The sequence below is a fragment of the Pelodiscus sinensis genome, chromosome 18 (genome assembly GCF_049634645.1).
Source record: "Pelodiscus sinensis isolate JC-2024 chromosome 18, ASM4963464v1, whole genome shotgun sequence".
In the NCBI taxonomy this organism is placed as follows: Eukaryota; Metazoa; Chordata; order Testudines; family Trionychidae; genus Pelodiscus; species Pelodiscus sinensis.
Window position 1 is genome coordinate 3,044,273 of NC_134728.1, and position 23,006 is coordinate 3,067,278.

Below are 23,006 nucleotides of genomic sequence, written 5' to 3' on the forward strand. Positions count from 1 at the left end.
ACATAGGACTCTCTCCTAGGCTGGGGCAGGATGTATTGGGGTGGTGCCAAAAATTCTGGTGAGTTAAAAGCTTGTAGGCTGCTTTTAAATACTGGAACAAAAGGCCTAGCTCATAATATGTGCGTGATTACATTTCAAACAAAGTTTACATAGGTGTTAATGGCTTGCGGTAAGAAAGAAAATTATTCTTTTAAGAGGTTTTTCAGTGTTGTAGATATCTGCAAACTCAGATCGTAATGATTTTTTAAAAAAAATCCCATGTCACTAGTTAATACATGGTAAATTGTTAAAACTGGAAGAACTTTACCATAGATCCAGTTTAATTTGTTTGGCCTTTCAACTGGAGTTGGATTCTGGACAAATACTCTGGGAGCTTCTACTCTGAGTTAGAGAGACACACACAAGGTGAAGGTTTCAAACCAGACCTTTTCTCTGTTTTATTTGCATAGCATGGATTCTAAACATTCCCCAGAGAAAGCATGTAAGCTTGAGTGAATGCCTTTTATTCTCCTTTCTAGTGTCAGTAAATATTGTATTAATATTGTCAAGGAGCGTGTGACCATTTCTAGTTGATTCATAGATTTGCTTAGCATCTTAAAGCTGTGCATATTTTTAGGCTTTTACTTAATGGACATGTCTTAGATGTATTTGCATAGCTATTTGCAGCATGCCCCATTTTGGTATGTTTACTAGCTTGAGTTGTTAGAAAAGACAATAATACATGTACTCCAAGGGTCGTGTTAGTTTTCTTTATTTGATTTCATACTAAATAAAACATTTTAAGCATTGCACCTTGTTAATTATCCCTTTTTTAATATATTGTCTTTCATACCTATGGACTGTTAAAAATATATATTTATACCTAGTTTTTTTGTTTTATTGGGACACACTGTACAGATATCTACATACAACCTCAATATTGGTGGTACACATAAGAAATTTCAACCTGCCCAAGGATGGAAAATGTTAGGGGGAATATTGGTTCTGGGCAGGAGCGAGGGGGCAGGAGCAGGGTGGGCATGTGGGGGCTCAGCACAAAGAGGGGTTCATGAAGAAGATGGGGTGCAAAGTCTGGCCATGAGGATGGGGGGGTACTAAGTCGGCTCCATACCCCTCCTCCCTGATCCCACTGGCTATGATTCTGGCCAATGAGAGCAGCAAGGAAAACTTCCAGACAAACAATTTCCTGTACTGACATTCCCCCAGCTGCTCCCTATCCAGCAAGCTGAATCCAGCCTGTGAGGCTCCTCCCCACCCCAGCAGGAAGCTAGTGCTGGCACCCCAGTCTCGTGGGGGAACGGGGCTAGAGCAACAGAGTGGTCTACCCACTGGGGGCAATGAGGGGGGGGCAAACCCAAAGACTATGGCCCACCTGCAAGAGGGTCGTGAACTACACTTTGAGACACAACTGCTTTAAATCATAAGCATTTTAAGGCATGGACCCAGGCTGAAATTTGCAAAGCCAACTAGGCATTTAGACACAGTCCCCATTGAAATGAGTTATGCCTCCAAATCCTATGTGTCTTAAAGAGTTCAGCCTCAGCCTTTCTGATAAAGCACCGCATGCATTCATGGCATTGCATAAAGATAACAAATGGACCAAAGCTGATATTTTTTCAGCCAAATTCTATGATCCCCTTTAAAAAATGGTGATTCAGATAAAATTGGACCGGCTGTGAATGACTTCTGGCTTTGGGTATTATCAAACTGTGACTTCCATAGCTCAGCATTTAACCAATAGTTTCTCCTCCATGCAGACTGAGACCCTCTCTGTGGGACAGCCCTGGAAGTGGTGTTGTGTCCAGAACTATTCATTAATGGCTTTGAGAAAGCAGTGTCTAGCAAGCTATGAGTGAGACAAAGCTATTTTAGACTAGTGCATGCTAAGGAGGATTTTGAGACAGTGCAGCTAAAATATAGGGTCTGTTATCCTCCTGCCACCTACCCCTTCCTTTTCAGGGTCTGGCCTGCTGCAGCCCACCCCTCCCCCTACACTGCCATCCACCTGCCACCCCCTCTTCATACCTCCATTCCACGGGTACGTCTAGACTACATGCCTCTGTCGCCAGAGGCATGTAGATTAGGCTACCAGACATAGGAAAATGAAGCGGCGATTTAAATAATCGCCGCTTCATTTAAATTTACATGGAATGGAGGTATGAAGAGGGGGTGGCAGGTGGATGGCAGTGTAGGGGGAGGGGTGGGCTGCAGCAGGCCAGACCCTGAAAAGGAAGGGGTAGGTGGCAGGAGGATGTAGGTGTGAATGGGGAACTCAAGGCTAGGAAGGAGTGTACAGTAGCAGCATGGGGGCACCATCAGAAGGCTGTGCAGCTGCAGACTGAAGTTGTTTGACTTGGGAGTGGCTATGCTGGTGCAGGTAATACATTGGGGGATGGGGGCTCTTCATTCTGCAGGATATGAATTAGGCAGGTGCAGTAATGAAGAAGCATGGGGATAGGATACTGGGGGCTTTGTACAGTTTGGTGGGGGTTGGTTGGGACATGGCTGTTGGTTGGGCGCGGCAGCTATGTAAATTTAAATGAAGCGGCGATTATTTAAATTGCCGCTTCATTTTACTATGTCGGGTAGCCTAATCTACATGCTTCTGGCGACAGAGGCATGTAGTCTAGACGTACCCCACTACAGCCCACTCCTCCATTTACTCCCATCACTCCCCCCCTCATCCCCCCCACTGCCCACCCCTCTCCCTCACCCCCCCACTGCCCGCCTCTTCCCCCTCCCACCCCTCCCCACTCACCCCCACTGCCCACCCCTCTCCCTCACCCTCCCCACTCACCCCCCCACTGCCCACCCCACTCCCCCTCCCACCCCTCCCCACTCACCCCCCCCACTGCCCACCCCTCTCCCTCACCCCTCCCCCCTCACCCCCCCCACTGCCCACCCCTCTCCTCCTCCCACCCCTCCCCGCTCACCCCCCACTGCCCACCCCCTCTCCCTCACCCTCCCCGCTCACCCCCCCACTGCCCACCCCTCTCCCCCTCCCACCCCTCCCCACTCACCCCCCCACTGCCCACCCCTCCCCCCCTCCCACCCCTCCCCGATCACCCCCCCCACTGCCCACCCCTCTCCCTCACCCCCTCCCCGCTCACCCCCCCACTGCCCACCCCTCTCCCCTCCCACCCCTCCCCGCTCACCCCCCACTGCCCACCCCTCCCCCCCCTCACCCCCCCCACTGCCCACCCCTCTCCCCCTCCCACCCCTCCCCGCTCACCCCCCACTGCCCACCTCTCCCCCTCCCACCCCTCCCCGCTCACCCCCCCACTGCCCACCCCTCCCCCCCCTCACCCCCCCCACTGCCCACCCCTCTCCTCCTCCCACCCCTCCCCGCTCACCCCCCACTGCCCACCCCTCCCCCCCCTCACCCCCTCCACTGCCCACCCCTCTCTCCCTCCCACCCCTCCCCGCTCACCCCCCCACTGCCCACCCCACCCCTCCCCCTCGGCCGGCCCGGCGGTTACATAAGCGGTTACGTAAGGGGCTACTGCGCCCCGACTCCGCTCCAGCAGCCCCCGCCGCTCAGCCGCATTGTCCGCGCGCAGCGCCCGGAGCCCGGCACCGCGCTCGGGGGGGGGGACTCACAGCAGCGGCGGCCCCTCAGCCCCCTGCGCCGCCCAGGGGCGGGCCCCGTAGCAGCAGCGACACCTCCCCCAGCCGAGCGGCGGCAGCTGCCCCCGGCCCAGCCACGGGGGCTTGTCAGGGGCAGGGGACAAGTAAGTGCGTTATTCCTCCACCCCCCTCCCCATGGTAAATAATGGACTCGCCCATCTCCCGGCGGCCAGCTAGGGAGTGTTTACACTCCAGGGGAGAAACCATTGGGCACCGGGGGGAAAGCCAGACACTGGGATGGCAGCTGAGCCAACGGCAGCGCTCGGAAAGGCTAGCAAGCCCCCCTCACTAGGGTTCCTAATTGGGGTTTTTCGAGCGGTGCGTGGAACAACGGCTCTTGTTTGTCTTGGGGGGCTTTTGGGTTGGACTCCCCCTTCTCGTCCCCCCTCTCGCCCCTGAATGGTTCGGCCTCCCTCGCCTCGGCCGCCGCGATTGGCTGAAGCCTTAAAGGGGCAGGCAGGGCGCGCTTTTCTGTCCGCCGACTCAGCCCCACGCCCCCCGTCTCCATCCTCGCCTGTCGGGCCGGTGTCGTTCGCAGCCGGCTCCGGTTGCTGGAGGCGGCCGATGCTCCCCGCGCCCCGGGCGCAGGGATGAGGAGTGGGGCTCGCGGGCGGCAGCAGCCAGGCCCCCCCGCGGCGCAGCAGCCATGGAAACGGCCGCGGCGGACGGCGGCCGCCGAGGGACACAAAGGCCCGCGGCGGAGCGGAGGCGGCGGCCCGAGCGGGAGCGGGGCCCGGCGCTGAGGGGCCCCATGGCGGCGGGCGGCGGGCCCGGGGCGCCGCGCTACAGCCTGGTGGCGGAGATCGGGCGCGGCTCCTACGGGGTGGTCTACGAGGCCGTGTCGGGCCGCAGCGGCGCGCGCCTGGCGGTCAAGCGGATCCGCTGCGACGCGCCCGAGAACGTGGAGCTGGCGCTGGCCGAGTTCTGGGCCCTGACCAGCCTGCGCCGCCGCCACCCCAACGTGGTGCGCTTCGAGGAGTGCGTCCTGCAGCGCGACGGGCTGGGCCAGCGCATGAGCCACGGCAACAAGCAGAGCCAGCTCTACCTGCGCCTGGTGGAGACCTCGCTGAAAGGTACCGCCCCCCGGACCCCCCTAGAGCCCCCCCGCCTGGGACCCCCCCTAGAGCCCCCCAGCCCCGGGACCCCCTCCATAGCCCCCCCAGCCAACTCTACCTGCGCCTGGTGGAGACCTCGCTGAAAGGTACCGCCCCCCCGGACCCCCCCTAGAGCCCCCCCAGCCCCGGGACCCCCCCTAGAGCCCCCCCAGCCAGCTCTACCTGCGCCTGGTGGAGACCTCGCTGAAAGGTACCGCCCCCCCGAGCCCCCCTAGAGCCCCCCCAGCCCCGGGACCCCCCCTAGAGCCCCCCCCGCCAGCTCTACCTGCGCCTGGTGGAGACCTCGCTGAAAGGTACCGCCCCCCTAGAGCCCCCCCAGCCCCGGGACCCCCCCTAGAGCCCCCCCAGCCAGCTCTACCTGCGCCTGGTGGAGACCTCGCTGAAAGGTACCGCCCCCCTAGAGCCCCCCCAGCCCCGGGACCCCCCCTAGAGCCCCCCCAGCCAGCTCTACCTGCGCCTGGTGGAGACCTCGCTGAAAGGTACCGCCCCCCCGAGCCCCCCTAGAGCCCCCCCCGCCAGCTCTACCTGCGCCTGGTGGAGACCTCGCTGAAAGGTACCGCCCCCCGGGTCCCCCTAGAGCCCCCCCGCCTGGGACCCCCCCTAGAGCCCCCCCAGCCCCGGGACCCCCCCCTAGAGCCCCCCCCGCCAACTCTACCTGCGCCTGGTGGAGACCTCGCTGAAAGGTACCGCCCCCCGGGCCCCCCTAGAGCCCCCCCAGCCCCGGGACCCCCCCTAGAGGCCCCCCCGCCAGCTCTACCTGCGCCTGGTGGAGACCTCGCTGAAAGGTACCGCCCCCCTAGAGCCCCCCCCCAGCCCCGGGACCCCCCCCTAGAGCCCCCCCAGCCAGCTCTACCTGCGCCTGGTGGAGACCTCGCTGAAAGGTACCGCCCCCCTAGAGCCCCCCCAGCCCCGGGACCCCCCTAGAGCCCCCCCATAACCCCCAACTCGGGACCCCCCCTAGAGCCCCCCCAGCCAGCTCTACCTGCGCCTGGTGGAGACCTCGCTGAAAGGTACCGCCCCCCTAGAGCCCCCCCCAGCCCCGGGACCCCCCCTAGAGCCCCCCCAGCCAGCTCTACCTGCGCCTGGTGGAGACCTCGCTGAAAGGTATTGCCCCCCTGGGACCCCACAGAGCCCCCCCGGACCGCCTCCATAGCCCCCCCCGGCTCTGGGAGCCCCCCTAACCCTCCTAACCCCCCCATAATCTCCCTAGCCAGCTCTACCTGCGCCTGGTGGGGACCTCGCTGAAAGGTACCTTGCTGAAAGGTTACCCCCTCCACAGCCCCCCTGCCCTGGGACCCCCCCATAATCCCCCTATCCCCCCCCAAGGCAGCTCTACCTGCGCCTGGTGGAGACCTCCCTGAAAGGTACCGCCCCCCCCGGACCGCCCCCATAGCCCCCCACCCCGGAACCCCCCGGCCCCGAGACCCCCCCATAGTCACCCTCCCCCGACCCTGGGACCCCCCCCATAGCCCTCCTAACCCCCCCAGCCAGCTCTGCCTGTGCCTGGTGGAGACCTCCCTGAAAGGTGTTCTCCCCCCCCCCTTGCCTGGGACCCCCACACGGCCCCCCCTGCGCCCTGGGACCCCCTCCCACAGCCCCCCAACCCTCCCAGCCAGTTCTACCTGAGCCTGGTGGAGACCTCCCTGAAAGGTACCGCCTCCCCCCTGCGCCCTGGGAGCCCCCCAAAGCCCACTCAGTCTGGGACCCCCCCAGCCAGTTCTATCTGTGCTTGGTAGAGACCTCCCTGAAAGATACTGCCTCCCTCCCACGCCTGGGACCCCCCCCCCCACAGCCCCTCCCGTGCCCGGGACCCCCCCCACAGCACTCCCTGACCCCCCCCGAGACAGCTCTACCTGCTCCTGGTGGAGACCTCCCTGAAAGGTACCCCCCCACAGCCCTCCTGACCTGGGACCGCCCCACAGCCCCCCCCCCCCCCGTGCTGTAGGACCGCCCCCCCAACCCTTCCAGCCAGCTCTACCTGCGCCTGGTGGAGACCTCCCTGAAATGTACCATCTGGAGACCCCCCCAGCTCCTCTAATCCCCCCCAGCCAGCTCTACCTGCACCTGGTGAAGACCTCCCTGAAAGGTATCCCCTGCCCTGAGACATGCCCCGCCACAGCTGCCCCCTCATAACCCCCAACCCTTGCACCTCCACATCCCACTCTACCTGCGCCTAGTGTAGACCTCCCTGAAAGGTACTGCTCCCCGATCCCTGAGACCCCCCTCCTCCTGCCCCCCATAACCTCCACAGCCGTGGGACCCCCCTCAGCTCCCCAGCCAGCTCTACCTGTGCCTGGTGGTGATGTCCCTGAAAGGTACCATCCCCCCAACTCCCCTTCAGCCCTGGAACCCCCATAACCCCCCAGCCAGCTCTACCTGCTGATAGAGGGGAGGGGGGGTACTTAAAAGCGGCAGTGCCACATGGAGCCGGGGATCAGCTGCTCAGTGCAGCGCTGCCACTTTGAATGCCGTGGGGAGCCTGGCGTCAGGCTCCGGGCAGCATTTCAAAGCAGCAGCGCCACACGGAGCCCAGGTCAGCTGGGGACTCGGAGTCCCGTGCTGGCCCCAGGCTCCATGCTGCCCTTCCTCTTTGAAATGCCTAAGAGCCCCCACTGGGGCTCTTGTACCTTTCAAAGGCAGAACACGGAAGTGCTTATCGAATAGTCAAGTAGTTGATGGAAATTCCATTGACTACTCGACTAGCAAATTAATCGCTACTTAACATCCCTAGTGGAGACCTCCCTGAAAGGTACAGCCCCTTCCCCTGGGACCTCCAATCCCCATAGCCCCCTAGCCAGCTATACCCGTGCCTGGTGGAGCCCTCCCTGAAAGGTACCGTCCCTATAGCCCCCCAGCCAGCTCTACGTGCACCTAGTGGAGACCTCCATGAAAGCTACCCCCATAGATCTCCTACAGCCATCTCCTCCTGGCCCCCCATATAACAGCCGCCTGTCCCCCAAGCCAGCTCTACCTGTGCCTGGTGGAGACCTCCCTGAAAGGTACTCTGCCCTGGGGGGGGGGGGGTGCCTCTCAAGGTCCACACAGGAATCTCTTCTGTCCCCCTAGCCCCATGGCCCCCAATTCCCGCCACTCCCCCATATAACACCCCCAGCCACAGCCAGTTGTAAGTATGCCTGGCAAAGACCTCCCCCCTGCCTTGGCTTCCTCCAGCCCTGGACTCCCCACCCCCCCACATATAACCCCTGCCAGTTGTACCTGCGCCTGGTGGAGACCTCCCTGAAAGGTACCAGCCCACCCTAAGCAGCTCCTCCCCACATCCCTGATAGTCCATCTGCCCTCACAACCCTGTCAGGTCCCTGTGCAACCCCACAGCCCTTCAAGTCCTGGGAGTGTCCGTACACTCCACACGGTGACCCCCATACACCCACTTAGCATCAAGCAGAGCTAGTTCTACTTGGACTTGGTGGAGACCTTCATGAAAGTTGCTGGGACCCACCGGTACGCAATCCTAGCGCTCCTGCGTACCCCTCCTCTCCCGCCCCCAGCCTCGGCAGTGAGTTAGATGGGCCCATGGTGAGTCCTGGGAAAAGCATGTGCAGACACCCCTTCCCAGGAGCCATGGGGATGTGCTAGAGAGCCACTGCCCCGGGGGGGGGGCTCTGATATGTGACACCCCGTACCTCCTTCGCCGCTTGCACATGCCACTCCCTCCCAGAACCGACATCCTCTCCCCCACCCCCCCTTCTGCCTCCAAACTCCTGCATCCCCATTTTCAGCCCAGGGCCTGCACCCCCACCAGAGCCTACCCCTCCTGCTGCAAGCAGACTTCCTCCTACATGCCAATCCCCTACCCCACCCAGACTCCTTCCCAGAGCCTTAGGTAGGTGGGGGGAGAGGGGGGAGTTCTGGCCACCACCAAAATTGCTGCCCTGCTCCCCCAGACCCTTCATAACACCCATCCATACAGCTACAAGCAGTCCGCTTTACTTGGTCCTGGTAGAAACCCCCCCCCCCAAAAAAAACCCCTATCTTCTGTATATTCTCCAGGGGGATCCTCCAATAACACCCCCCCACATACACACGCACGCAGAGATTCCTCTGCCTAGGACCCCCCTCCTCCTGCCAAGCAGCTCCAGTCGGGGGCCTTCCTTAACACCTGTATTGCCATTCAGCTACAAGGAAGAGCAGCTGTACCTGCAACACACCCGGGTCCCATTATGTGCCCCCAGCCCCAAGAAAGGGGGGAGGGTCCCCTAGCGCTCTCAGGGATTCCTTCCCCTATAGCCAGGGACAGGCAGAGTCTGCTCCCCATGTTCCTCACGGTGAGCTTTCGGAGCGGTAATTGGAACCCTACGCAGAGGGACCTGCTGCTCCTCCCCGGGGACCCATCTCGTTTGCAGTCAGCAGAGCCAGCCTTCTCGGAGTTCGGCAGCAAGGTGCCAGGGTCTCCCCTTTGGGCCCTCGCTGTACAGTCCCGTAACGTAGCCCTTCCCTGGACATTGGGGGGAGAGGGTCCCCAGGACAGCGTTCTCCTCTGAGAGTTTCCTGCATGTTCCTGCCTGCCCTAGCGACTCCCTCAGTCCGAGGCCCGAAAGCCACCCTCTCCCTCAGACCTTTCCTCCTGGGGACAAGTGGAGCCGGCTGTGTATGAAAGCAAAAGATTTTGCTGAAGGAAGCTGTGAATTGGGGAGACCACCCTGGGACCCAGTCCCCTTCCTGCCTGAGGGGAAGGCAGGCGCTGTATCTGTAACAGTGTAGTCGAGTTACCAGTCTACATGCATTTCCCTCCCTGCCAGGAAATGTTTTAGCAGGCTGACCAGCAGCCTGGCTCAGTCCTGGCTTGCGACGGGTCCAGGACGTACCCCTGCTGCGGTTCTGCATTTAAAGTGTATTGGGAGCCGGGTGGGCAGGCAGCCTGGCTCTGTCCTCACTCGCGCTGGGTCCGGGAGCTACCCCCTTTTCAGCTCTGCATTTCAAGTGTGTGAAGAGCCGGTGGGCAGGCAGCCCAGCTCCGTTCTAGACAGGAGCTCGGACCCCGCCCTAGACAGGGGCTGCTGCCTCTTTCTCAGAAGCAGCAGCACAAGGTGACAGGTAGCCGGTCCATGAGGGGAGCTGGCTTTTAAACCGGTTCCCCTCACAGGTCATCTCCCGCCTGGCGCCCCGCACTGCTGCCTCTGATACAGTGGCTGCTGTCCCCGTCCCCGGGGACTCTAGAATAGTCGGCCACCCGATAACATTTCATGAGGTTACTTGACTATTCAGTTAACCGATATGACATCCCTAGCTTGAACTTGCATTGGTGACTGTCTCCCTCAGCTCTTGCACCCCCTTTCTCCTCCCCATGCTAGTCCTGTCCTCACAGGCCTGTCAGGAAGCTTGAGCTCTGTTGTTTGCTGGGTGAAGGCCCCTCCGTGCTCAAACACATCAGTTCACCCAAAGAAACGTCAGTAGCTTCTAGCTCAGTTGCTTCCAAAGCTGTGTCCCTTATACAGTGATTTGTAGAAGTACTTTAAAGTAGGTAGGCACCAGGTGGGGGAGACCTCCCCCAAAACTGTTGGACCTCAGGGCCCCTTCGCTGTCACCTGAGGCACTTGTGCTGGATCGTACCCATCTCCTTGCACATCACGAACAGTGCTCTGGCTCACGTGCCCAGCCCGTAGAGTCCCTGCCGTGCCATTCTGCATGACCGCGGCTGGGCTATTTCCAGGCATGCACAGCTGCTGTGCCAACGTGCCGATGTTCAGGCTGCAGGGATTAACCCGCCACTCCTCTGCAGCAAGGTGCCCATGTAAGGACCCTGCAGACTGTGGGCTTCACGCTCGTTAGCAGAGCGAATGTTTGTGATCTGAAATTCATTCTGCAGAGCAAAATGCAACTGGACTGAGCACCTGGGCTGGCATTCTAGTAGTGTCACGCGAGACACTCTGGGGAGGGGCCATGAAGAGCCCTAGCCTTTATCCGTACACATGTCCAGGGCTCGTGTTTGACCATGTGCCTGTCGGCTGTTCCTAGCCAATGGTGTCAGTGCACACAACTAGTTTACTAGAGAGATGCTGAACATCAATAGGGCAGTGCTTATTGGCTCGTCAGCCAGCATGCTACAGCTTGGGCTCCCTGCGGTAGCTCTCAAAATACTTCTGCAGGGTCCACGATGATACAGCCTGTATGCTAGGTATAGCACAGCAATGCATAGCCTGGGAGTTTCTAATGCCACCAGCTTATAAACATGTCTGGCTGTCTCTTTTCAGTGCAGGGGAATCCTTACAGCAGGTATCTTGAGCTAACAGCTGGTATCTTAAGCTAACAAGTGTATTTCAAGATTACATCTAATTGCAGCAATGGAGAAAGGGACACCAGTTCAGTAGCTGTGAAAGGTGATCAGGGATCTGACTGAACTAAGTCACTTGGAAATGGTGAGGTTCCAGAAGGTGTTTCAGGGGCTGTTGCTGCAGCTGTGACAGGGTAGTGCAGTCTCCTTAACTTTGTGTAAGCTCTCCCAGTCTGAGGTGGAGCCACAATGTAAATCCGTTCTCTTTCCTCTGAGCTTCCTGTTGCTGCCTGCTCTGTGTCCGAAAACCTAGAGGCACAAGGGAGAATGTTCTCTATGCAAAGTTCAAAAACTAGAATTCAGTCCTTCCATGCTCCCTTCAGAGACCAAAACCAGCGATAGACCCCAACTGTGGGGGGAGGAGAATGGTCAGTAAATCACCCTAAAAGTCATGGATTGCAAAGAAAACAAGGGCACAGATCAAGGGGAGGGGAAGGCAGGGTAGATGAGGAAGAAGGCAAAATGCAGGACAGAAGGGGGCTGATGTCCCATGTTGCTTTTTGTGCCTGTTGCAATGTAGAGGAGAGTAAGGAGAGGATATGATAGAGGTCTATAAAATCATGACTGGTGTGGAAAAAGTGAATAAGGAAAAGTTATTTACTTACTCCCACAATATAAGAACTAGGGGTCACCAAATGAAATTAATAGGCAGCAGGTTTAAAACAACCAAAAGGCAGTTTTTCTTCATTCAGCAGTGTCAATCTGTGGAACTCCTTGTCACAGGATGTGGTGAAGGCTAGAACTTTCACAGGGCTCAAAAAAGAGCTAGATAGTTCATGGAAGTTAGATCCGCCAATGGCTATTAGCCAGGATGGGTAGGAATGGTGCCCTAGGCTCTGTTTCTCTGGAAATGGATAACGGGGAGGGATCACGTGAGGATTACCTGTTCCCTCCCTGTGGGACACCTGGCACTGGCAACTGTCGGCAGACAGGACACTGGGCTGGATCGACCATTGGTCTGACCCAGTCTGGCCGCTCTTATGTTCTTATGCCCCTTTTACAACAGGCCTGCCGCTCGTGCCGCTGTTCACACGTAGCTTTCCCACATAAGTCAGTAGGAGACTGGGTCATTAGCAGAACTTGAAATTCCTACCCAAGGGCAATGTTCTACCCTGCATAGCGATCTTAAATTTCGATTCATTGAATATTCGAGTAACCTCATGAATTCTTATCGGTGTCTCGACTATTCTATAGTCCCGGGGGAGGGGCTGGCAGCCAGTGCAATCCAGCCCCATCCTGAGGAGCCCCCTGCCACTCCATGCTGCTGCCTCCGTATCAGAAGCAGCAGCGCGGGGTGCCGGGTGGGAGCTGGTCTGCGAGGGGAGCCAGTTTAAAAACGATCTCCCCTTGCGGACCAGCTGCCTGTCGCCCCGTACTGCTGCCTCTGATGCAGGGGTGGTGGCAGCCCCGGTCCAGAGGGGGTTCTGAGCTCCTGGACCCAGCATGAGCTGGAACTGAGCCAGACTACTTGCCTGTCTACCTCCTAATACACTTCAAATGCAGAGCTGCAATGGGGGTAAGTCCCAGACGGGTCATAAGCCAGGGCTGAGAGACTGTTGGCCAGCCTGCTAAAAAAAAAATATACTGGCGTGGTGGTGGTCGGGGGTGGAGGGGAATACATGTAGTCTATAGCACTAACCTATAAGCTTTTGCTTAACGGTTAATCAACTACACTATTACATCCCTAATCCTGCATGTGCGATGTCCTATGAATATTCTCAGTGTCGTTTATGGTCCCAGTTTGTGCAGCTCTGCCATAGAAACCCTACCCTGGTCCTCACTAATCGCCCAGTGTAACAGTCAGCGCTCTCACCAACATACGCATGCGACTTGGCCGTAACGTGTTGGGTCTGTTGGGCTAGAGTCTCTGCTTTGGTTCCCTTCCAGCTGGCTCGCACTTTCTCAGTAGCACAGAACTGCTTGAAAGCAGCCTGACAGGATCCAGAGGTCAGTAGTGGCATAGAATTACTCTTGCCAGTTCTATGCCACTTGCTTGCTGGTGTGGGCAAGGGAACGTGCCAGAGGGGAGGCTGAGCAGAGCCCATGGGATAACCCAAAGCATCCTAAGGATGTCCCTAAATTACGCTGAGGGACATTTTGGTCCCTGTCTGGCCCAGGATCCGGGCCCCGGCTCTCCTCACAATTTGGCCTATTGTCTAAACGTCATTGTTCTTGGGCACCTAATCTCACTTCAGGAAATTCCATTTTAGCCGCTAATGGGTCAGCTCTTTAAATGGAAGGTCTGTTTTGAAAGCACAAAGGTGATTGAACAAAAAATAAAAATCATGGTTTGGAAATATCACTCCTGGCGAAGCCCTGCTCGCTCAGTGACTCCCTCCAAGTTATAAGCGCTGGACTTGACCCACTGCTGTTGCCTTGACACATGGTTCATGGGAGCCCCGTGGCCGAGGATGTGCTTCAAAACTCAGCCACCCACGCTTTGCTCTTAAAACCTGGATGCTCTTTCCACTTTGCTAAGCTGCTGTTTCAGCTCGTTGGAGACTGACTGAGCTTGGCCACCATCACGCTTGTGGGAAGGTATCGACAGCCCTAGGAGCTGAGAGCTTTTGCATTCCCACCTGCGCCCTGTACCCCGGTTGCTTGCGCTCCCGCTTCCATGTGACAAACCCACAAGGAGCGTGCTGTTGCCTTTCAAAGCAGAGTCCGCACATCCTCCTGCATAGCATGCACTCCGCATAGGACAGCTGTTCAGAGCCCTTCCCAGAACAGTCTCGTTCCTGGCCAGGACTAGTCATCCCTCCTGAAATCTTACGGCAGCGGCTGGAGCAGCACGGATTGACACACATTCTTGTGTCTCAGGGTATGTCTACACTACCCCGCTAGTTCGAACTAGTGGGGTAATGTATGCATACCGAACTTGCTAATGAAGCCCGGGATTTGAATTTCCTGGGCTTCATTAGCATAAAGCCGGCGCCGCCATTTTTAAAAGCCGACTAGTGCGAACCCCGTGCCGCGCGGCTACACGCGGCACGGGCTAGATAGTTCGGAATAGCTAGCTAGTTCAAACTATCTAGCCCGTGCCGCGTGTAGCCGCGCGGCACGGGGTTCGCACTAGCCGGCTTTTAAAAATGGCGGCGCCGGCTTTATGCTAATGAAGCCCGGGAAATTCAAATCCCGGGCTTCATTAGCAAATTTGGTATGCATACATTACCCCGCTAGTTCGAACTAGCGGGGTAGTGTAGACATACCCTCAGTGAGGTGGTGTTAGGGGTTTAATTAGACTGAGTTAAGGAAATTGTAAACTGCGAGTGCATGGAACTGACTGCAGATGTGTGTTCCCAAGAGAAGTGGCTGTCTCTGGTTTTCCATTTTGTCGTGCCCTTTTTCCACACTCTCCCCAAAGGTGGCCCGACCAGTGGATGCTGTTTTCATCTGCAGAAACAAATAACCCTCCCTTTCCCTCCCCAAAGAGCGGCTTTGCCACAACCTCTAACTTTAGAATACTCTTATTGGGGAGCCTGGATTTGGCCTGTCCAGCAAATGTGGCCAGCCCCCCCCCCCCCCCCCTTGTTTAAAGCTGGGATTCTCAGCCTTTTTCTTTGCCCTCCCAAGGTGCTAGACAAGCTCCATGGCCCACCTGTGCCGTAACTGGTTTTTTTTGCATAGAAAAGCCAGCGCCAGCAGTAAGGGAGAGGAAGCAGGGCAGTTATGTGGACCCCTGTGCCACAAGAGGTCCCCCAAAACTAAACTGCTCACACTTCAGCCCTGAGTGGCAGGGCTTCGGCTGCCTGCCCTGAGCCCCAGCGAATCTAATGCTGGCCCTGCTTGGCAGACTCCCTGAAACCTGGCCGTGGCCCCCAAGGGGGCCTTGGACCCCTGGCTGAGAGCTGCTGGTTCAAGGGTCGTCTTCCCACTCCTTCTGATCTGACTTCCATAATTCACATAGGACAGGGAGGTGCAGCCAGATCTTTCTCTTCTAATTTCCATAGCCGTTGTCAAGGTTACAGACTGTTTATGCAAATAACCCATATTTCTCCTCACTCACCCTTACCAATCACTGACCTTTACAGAGACAGACATTAACAAGCTGGTGGCTTGGCTTGGCTGGCGGTCTTTGGCTTTACCTGCCGTTGGAAACCCTGGTTTTTCCCGTGTGTTCCTGGGATTTGCACTAGACTGTTTGTTTACGGAAGGGTGGAGTCATTGAACACACTTTCAGTTTTCAGCTCTGGCCACATGCTGTGAGCAAGTAGAGGCAATCAGGTTGAGTACTCTGGGTTTATGGTTAAGTGTAAATCTCAGCATCTTATGAGGAAATATTCCAGTTGTCCTAACAGCTTCTGTCTGTGTAGCCAAGGTTGACTTCCTGATTGTAGTGAACTGACATGATGCAAGAGAGAAGATGGAAGTGCGATTTGCTAGAAGGCAAACAGCTCAGCTTTCCCTGGCTGTTTTCCCTCCCATCCCCTGCTGGGAATATAGTTGTAGGCAGCGATATTGTCCTGAGTAATCTCTAATGGCAATCAGTCGGCTCTGTACTGGTAGAAGTACAGCTACATGAGGGCTTGTACCAGAGTACAACTATATTAGCAAAAAAACATCCCCCTTACCCACAGAGTCATTGCCAGCAAGTAAAACGTCAAGAGCTCACCAAGGAGCTGACGAGCATGGCGTGGTTTTCAGATTTCAGGGGAAGCCTGCAGGCCCTAGAGTAGAACTGGTCACTTGCAGTCTGAGCTCTCTGGGCTACCTGTAAACTTTTACAGCAAACTGTCCTTTAAACCGGAGTCTAGGATACAGTTGAGACTGTGGCAGGAACTGCAAAACATTCTGCAGCTCCCTGGTTCCCTAGGTCAGCAAAGCAATGACACTACAGAGATGAGGGTGTCAGTCAGCCAGTCTGCAGCCTCCTGCATAATTTACAATTGACACTCAACAGCAGTGATCACCAGCATGTTCTGGCAAGGAGGGCTCTGGCTAGACTCATCAGGCCTTTCCGCTCCATTTCGAATATCACTGGCCTCCTTACTGTTACTCCCCTCTTGCTGTCTCTGCAGTGACCATGTGCTTTTTTGTTTCTTTGTTTAAGGCGAAAGAATCTTGGGCTACGCCGAGGAGCCCTGTTATCTCTGGTTCGTCATGGAGTTCTGCGAAGGGGGAGATCTGAATCAGTACGTGCTCTCGCGGCGACCGGACCCCGCCACGAACAAGAGCTTCATGCTCCAGCTGACCAGCGCAATTGCCTTCCTGCACAAGAACCATATTGTGCATAGGGACCTGAAGCCGGACAACATCTTGATCACAGAGAAGTCTGGCACCCCGGTTCTCAAGGTGGCAGACTTCGGACTCAGCAAGGTCTGTGCTGGCCTGACGGCTCGGGGCAAGGAAGGGGGGAATGATAATAAAAATGTGAATGTGAACAAGTACTGGCTGTCTTCAGCCTGTGGCTCTGACTTCTACATGGCTCCAGAGGTCTGGGAAGGACACTACACGGCCAAGGCAGATATCTTTGCGCTGGGCATCATCATCTGGGCCATGATCGAGAGGATAACGTTCATTGATGCGGAGACAAAGAAGGAGCTTCTGGGGACCTACATCAAGCAGGGCACGGAGATTGTGCCTGTTGGGGAAGCACTGCTAGAAAACCCAAAGATGGAGCTGCATATCCCCCAGAAACGCAGGACTTCCATGTCTGAGGGGATCAAGCAACTCTTGAAAGACATGTTAGCTGCTAACCCACAGGATCGACCTGATGCCTTTGAGCTTGAAACCAGAATGGACCAGGTTACATGTGCTGCTTAAATTCAGGGCAAAGCATTAGTGCATCTTGCATTTGGGTAAGTGTCCTGTGGTTTTTTTCTGCGACTTCTTTCTTCGTCTCTTGCACCCTCCCACGTAATGGCTGTACTGTGTAATGGCACCGGGGAGCTTTTTATATTCTCAGAGCTATTTATCCACTGACTCATGTAAGAACTGCTTCCTGAGGCTTTCACCCACCTCTGTTTAAACCAAAAAAAAAAAATCATAAAAAGGAAAACAGGACTAGCAGCAACCCTGTCTCCTGTTCTCCAAAGCCTGGGTTGGAGGCCGTGTCTAACCGGTCTCCCTGTGAGGAGCCCGGCCTCATTTGCTCACTGACAGAGCTGGCCAGTGTGAGGCAAGGGGCCAGCTTTTCTGCGGGCTCGTCCTCTGCAAGCTGACCAGCCAGGCCACCTGCAGGGTGTGCTCCTCTGACCCTTGCATGCTGTGCACATGAGGAGATGGAAGGCTTCACTGGCAGCTTTGCCACTAATTAGAGAGCTTCCCTTTGCAGCCCTAGAGTGTACTCAGCTGTGGTGTTTGCGTGTAGTCTAGCAGGTGTCTTCTCATCCCTGTGCTCCGAGGCCTTCCCAGGCTGAGGTGCCATAGGCCACTCCTGAGCGATTTTCTGGCCACAGTACAGTTCTGTTCAGCTACTTCATCCTTTTTTCCCCTACCAGGAACCTCCACTACGTGATACAGTTTGACTGACCCTAGTTTAGGTCACTGAGAGGCAGGCACGGTGCACATCAATCTCCTGGCCTGTCCCCCCCAGGCTAACGTACTGGAGTGATAATGGCCTGGTTGAATTTGAAGCGCTAGAACAATTGTGCAAACTGCTTATGAATGCACTAGGTAAAGTGCCCGGTGAATCTCTTACACACTCAATCCTGCTTCACCTCAAAGGAATGTAGCTGGTCTTGTTTCATTTCTACTTCCTATTCCCAGTACTAAACAAGGGAGTTCCTTCCAGTATGAGAAGCTTGTGCAATGCCAGACACTTGTTCCTGTATTTGGCACCGTTGTGCGATACAAGCCTTCAGACAGCAGGTTGACAGAAGTGTTGTCTTTTAACAGAGTGCTCCCTGCTCAGTTGAAATGGAACTCCTTTCCTACTAGGCTCCGTTCCTAAACCACCTGTAGGAGCGCCCAAATTCAAAGGGGAAGGGCTCACCGTTTGCTCTTGCTGCTGCTGTATTCAGAACCGAAAGCATTCCATTGGCCAAAAGCATGCTCTGTGCACGCTGTAGAGCTAGGGCGTGAGGTTACGTTGCACTGCTGTCCTTAGTAACTGGGAAGTATTTATTTGTAGCAAATCCACTTGGAAACAAAGCAGGGACCCACTCCCTGCCAAAGAACCGGGGTGAAACTAGAAAACTGCAGATCTGGGAGATAAAAGTAAAACTTTGGAGAAGCTTGGCCTTCCCGCAAGGCCTGCCGTACTGTCTGTTACACTGACCAGGAGGGATCTGACGCTTCGTTTGCAGGGAAAATGACTAATCTGGAATTTAGCCCACCTGTTCTGCCTGCTCCGAGCAGGAGACTGCGGAGGTCCTAGTCTAACTACATATGGGAAGGGAATTACAAATTTCCCCCTGCCTTGTGATGGAGTTCTGCCACACGTGGTAAGATCACCCTCTAGGCCAGGGGCGAGGAACCTTTTTAGGGTCGGGGGCTGCTGACCCACAGAAAAATCAGCCGGGGGCCTGGACACTGCACACAAGTGAGAAGCCAAAAAAAAAAATCACTCTCCCCCCTCACCCCCCCACCCCCACATTCCTTTGATACACCAGAGCCTAAGGAGGCTCAGGCTTAGCAGATTTTCTGTGCTCCAGCCCCATGGGAGGATGGCGGGGCTGGAGCACCCGTGTGGGCTCCTCAGTGCTGGAGGAGGGTGGGGGGGGCGCTTCAAGGACCACATCCAAGGAAGCTAGGGGTCTTGGGTTTCCCCACCCCTGCCCTAGACAGACAGGCAATAACATGCGTGGCCAACAGGGTGAGTTCAGGGCACTTTGGCAGCCCTGGCTCCTAATTTCCTGGCTGCTGTTGATTTCTCTTGACCTGAAGGAAGCGTTTCAGAGCTTATGCAATTTGGTGTGTGCTCTCCCTCCCCTTTCTCTAGACACCAGTTTGGAACGTGCCTAGACAAGTACGTTATTTGGGGCCTTTCTTACCAGTGTAAGAAACTGGTTTTCTCAGCTGAAGAGCTGCTGTCCTAAACTCGGATATTTTTGTAAACATCTGGCTTACCCAGGGTAGGATACTCCCCCTCTAGCACTTATGGGTATGAGAAAAGGTATGTCACCGTGACTGACTGAACGGAGGATCCTTCGCTGTAGATAATGCAGGTTCCTGATGGGGCCGAGGTAGGGAGTTGACTGAATCTGCAGAATTGTGAACCCTTGAAATGAACCTCAGCGGTAATGGAGCCTGACCTGTTCTGGTGTGAGTAGGTGCTGCTTGACTAGCTTACTTCGCTTTCTGGTCTTAAGGGAAGCACTGAATGTTTTCCTCCTCTGGGGGAGGGGGGATACTATTTTTAAAGCAGCTGGCATCCTGCATCTCCCTAGAGGTCCCTGTTTTGCCTCTGCTGTTGCCATCTGTGATCACTCCTGCTCTAGCATGAGGCTGCTGAGTTATGTAAGAAGCCAGTGCCCTCTGGGGAAAACCAATTCTGCACATATCTGCAGAATAGTAAACGCGGGGATAATAAACACAGAGGACAGTCCTACCCTGCAGCTGTTGACTTAAAGCCCCGGCTGCCTGTGCAGATTTTCCCCCTTCCCTGGCCATGGGTGGAGCCAGCAATGAGCTTTCATCAAAGGCTTCGTTTAGTGACCCAGCTACAGCGGAGATGGTGCCCACTTATGTAAGGAAACTGAACGTGCCATAGTGGCCTTGCTCTGCTTGTCCCCAGTTGCTGAGCAGAACACCGGGCATACGTTCACTGTCGCCTTAGTGCATCCTGTCGCCCCATGGGGAAGAATTTCTCTGGCTGCTTCCCTGAGCACAGTGCTGCTTAAACAGACCGTGCTCTCCCTCCCGGAATACGTTCTTGCCGCAAGTGTTACATTGCCCCTTATGAACTTTGCCTCCTGACTTGCTGTACCTGCCATTGAGAGCCAGCCGCTCCCGACTGCCTGCCTGAAGAGTTAAGGACAAGAAGCTTCAGACTGTAAAGTTCATGTCCTGGTTTAGACAGCAGGTCATGTTGCCAGCCAGAGCTCACCCATTCTTGGCATTGCACTGGCGGTGTCTGGCTTTGCAGGGTCCCAAAAGACTCTTGTCTCCACATTTCTGCTACAGATATTGCAGATCTGTTGCTCGGCACAGCAGGTGTGGAGACAGTGAATAAGGAAAGTTACTGTTCCCATAACACAAGAACTAGAGGTCACCAAATGAAATTAACAGGTAGCAGGTTTAAAACAAACAAAAGGAAGTTTTTCTTCATGCAGCGCACAGTCAACCTGTGGAACTCCTTGCTGTAGGAGGTTGTGAAGACAAGGATTTTAACAGGGTTCAAAAAAGAGCTAGATAAATTTATGGAGGTTAGGGCCATCAATGGCTATTAGCCAGGACGGGCAGGAATGGTGTCCCTCGCCTCTGTTTGTTAGGAGCTAGAAATGGCTGACAGGGGAGGGATCACTTGATTCCCTGTTCTGTTCATTCCCTCTGGGGCACCTGGCATTAGCCACTGTGCAGACAGGACACTGGACTAGATGGGCCTTTGGTCTGACCCAGTCCATGGCTGTTCTTGCCACCAAAAGCTTAGCCAATGTTTATGGCTTCATGTAGGAAAACGTTCCTGCCAGAGCCAATGGGAAACCATGAAGCTGATCTGCCTGCTGGTTTTACAGCCCGAGTACCCAGTGCTGTCTAGCCCACTTGGTTACTCAGACTGGTCTGGTTGTACCTGACTCCATAAGCCCTGACTCTCTGTAAGAGCAGAAGGCCTTCCCCGCAGTGCTTGGGGGCATATTTCACTGAGATGAAAGGAAGGTAGGGTTCTCTCTTCCCTCCCCCCTCCTCACTTGAGTAGACCCTTACAAGAGTCAGACTTTGCAGGAGCCCTGATCCTGGAGGGGGCTGTCACTGACACCCAAGGCCTTTTATGCACAATTTTCCAACCTTTCCCTTTCTAGGAATGTGCTACAGAAGCCATTCTAATCCAGCCCGACACTGAGCTGTCGGCTCCTGGTGGGTGAGCCCAGGTGAATGCAGGTGTGTAGCACTGTTATCCCATGTCCGTAGCACAGTAACAAGGGCTTAGGGCTGCATGCCTCCAGGGGGAGGCTGGCTGGAAGCGTGGCAGGAGTGGGATAATGTGACTGTCAGCACTGATGTGGATTCAGATTCCGCCTTGTCACTGTGGGACAAAGTGGAAAGGGGCAGAAGCAGCGCAGGCAGGTCCTTTGTGACTGGCGCCGGAGAAGGTTTCCTTCCTTTTTTCCGCGGCCGTTACCATCCTGTTCTGTGTTCCGGTAGGAGGACGTGCTGCTTGGTCACAGCCGGCAGCAGCAGTTCCCTTTTCCCAGCTGTGCACTGTGTTCTAGTGCTGTCGCCACTGTGGAATACGTACGTGCCGGGCTTCCCTCGCACTGAGTTACTGTGGCGGCAAACCACAGGTTGTGTTTACAAGGGACACCGGTTATTTATAGCTGCAGATGAATTTCGCTCTGGATCTACTTATGCAGCCAGGAGCATAGGGCAGGCTGGCAGGGATGAGCTGTCTGGAGAGCTCGCTCCACTTGGGTGAGTGACCATGTGGGGACCAGCATTGGCCCCAGGAGGGTTGAGGCTAATGACATTAATGGTTGTGAGGGGCCATGCTAGTACTTACGACTAGAGCTTTGGTGGGTCAGCTGGAGTCCCCCAACATCTTCCACCACATAGATCTGACCCTCTCTCCCTTCCATCCCACCGTTCCAGCACCCAGAGTGACTGGCTCCAGAGCGCCCATCTCCTAGGCCCTGGACTGGAGTGATCCCCCCCCTCTCTGGCCCAGTGACTGTTCCATTCATTCCGATTCTCTCTCTGCGGGCCATGGGTTAAGCTCCCATATAGGAGGGGGGGGACACCCTGGTCCCAGGCCTCCAGAGAGCAATGGCTGCTACAGGAAAGAGTTGGCACCCCACAGCTCAAGGGCTAGATGCTCCTGAGAGGTGGGAGACTCTTGGCGAAATCCTTTCTGATAGAGCAAGCTGCCTGGCAGCCCTCTTGCCCTGGTCTTGGTGCACATGCACGTCTCGGTCTCTGGCGTGTCGCTCTTGGCATATGCCTGCCATTGTGATCTCAGATCAGTAACTTCCCTGGGTCACTTCTTCAGAGGGTGCCGTTCCCCAGCTGCTCAGCCAGGGCAGATCCAGAGACCTAATTTGAGACCTGTGAGTGCATGCAGACAAGTGCAGGGACCAGGTGACTTGTAAGATGGAAGGGGTGAGTGAAGGGTGAGTGGGTGTGTATCTTGGGGGCCCTTGATTCAAGTGACTCCCAGGTTTGAACCACCGAGTCTATCCGCACCCTTTGAGGAACAGCAAATTTCAAGGCCAGCTGCCTAAATCTGGATTTTACAGCTGTGAGTCTGCTTTTAAACACCCAGCGATGGTCCACCAAAGCTGCAGCAGAGACCTCTACAATCAGGAGGGCTCATATTGGAGCTCAAGTGTAGTTTTCAGCCTCTGCCCGGCACAGCTGTGGGATTGAGCCTGTGGAAGAGCTGCTGTGGCTTTTGTTAACATCATTACCGATGCAGGTGAAGCAGGACTTGACTCTCAGGTGCTTTTTGTGGGCTGCAGTGAATGTGGAGTAGTGGGCAGGTAATGATTGGGTGGGGTTGCAGGGCCTGGCAGAAGTTTTCTCAAACTGACATACTGCAGCCGATTTATGCCACTCCTTCTATTACCTCTTTCAGCCTCTGCCACCTTCTTCCCTCTGAGATGGGTGGAGAGGTTCACTTTCCCCTGGATGGGTCTCTGTTCAGTGTCTTTACCAGCACTCTACATTTTCTGGTGACCTGCTCCCCAATCCCATTATGATTAAGTGAGGTGGTGGTTTTCCCCTGCTGGCCAGTGTGCTATCTTAGTGATTTATCACTTATGTGCCAAATCACTAAGACCTCTTCAGTCTCCTTTCTGACTTGCTGACTCCAGTCCCTGACTCCAGTCCCTGTCGAGTACCAAGTATGGACAGGGATGCCATTCCCATCTGCCCATCCT

The 23,006-nt window shown here is 55.8% G+C and overlaps 1 protein-coding gene across 1 annotated transcript in view; it reads left to right on the forward strand.

Moving 5' to 3' along the window:
- Positions 1-3,833: 3,833 nt before the first annotated feature.
- The window catches only part of STK35 (serine/threonine kinase 35), a 31,310-nt gene continuing 12,137 nt past the window's right edge, over positions 3,834-23,006 (forward strand). The window contains exons 1-2 of the mRNA XM_075900929.1: positions 3,834-4,700; positions 16,082-16,829. Of these exons, the coding sequence (XP_075757044.1) occupies positions 4,274-4,700; positions 16,082-16,794 (1,140 nt within the window). The 5' untranslated portion in view covers positions 3,834-4,273 and the 3' untranslated portion in view covers positions 16,795-16,829. The remainder of the gene's footprint in view (positions 4,701-16,081; positions 16,830-23,006) is intronic.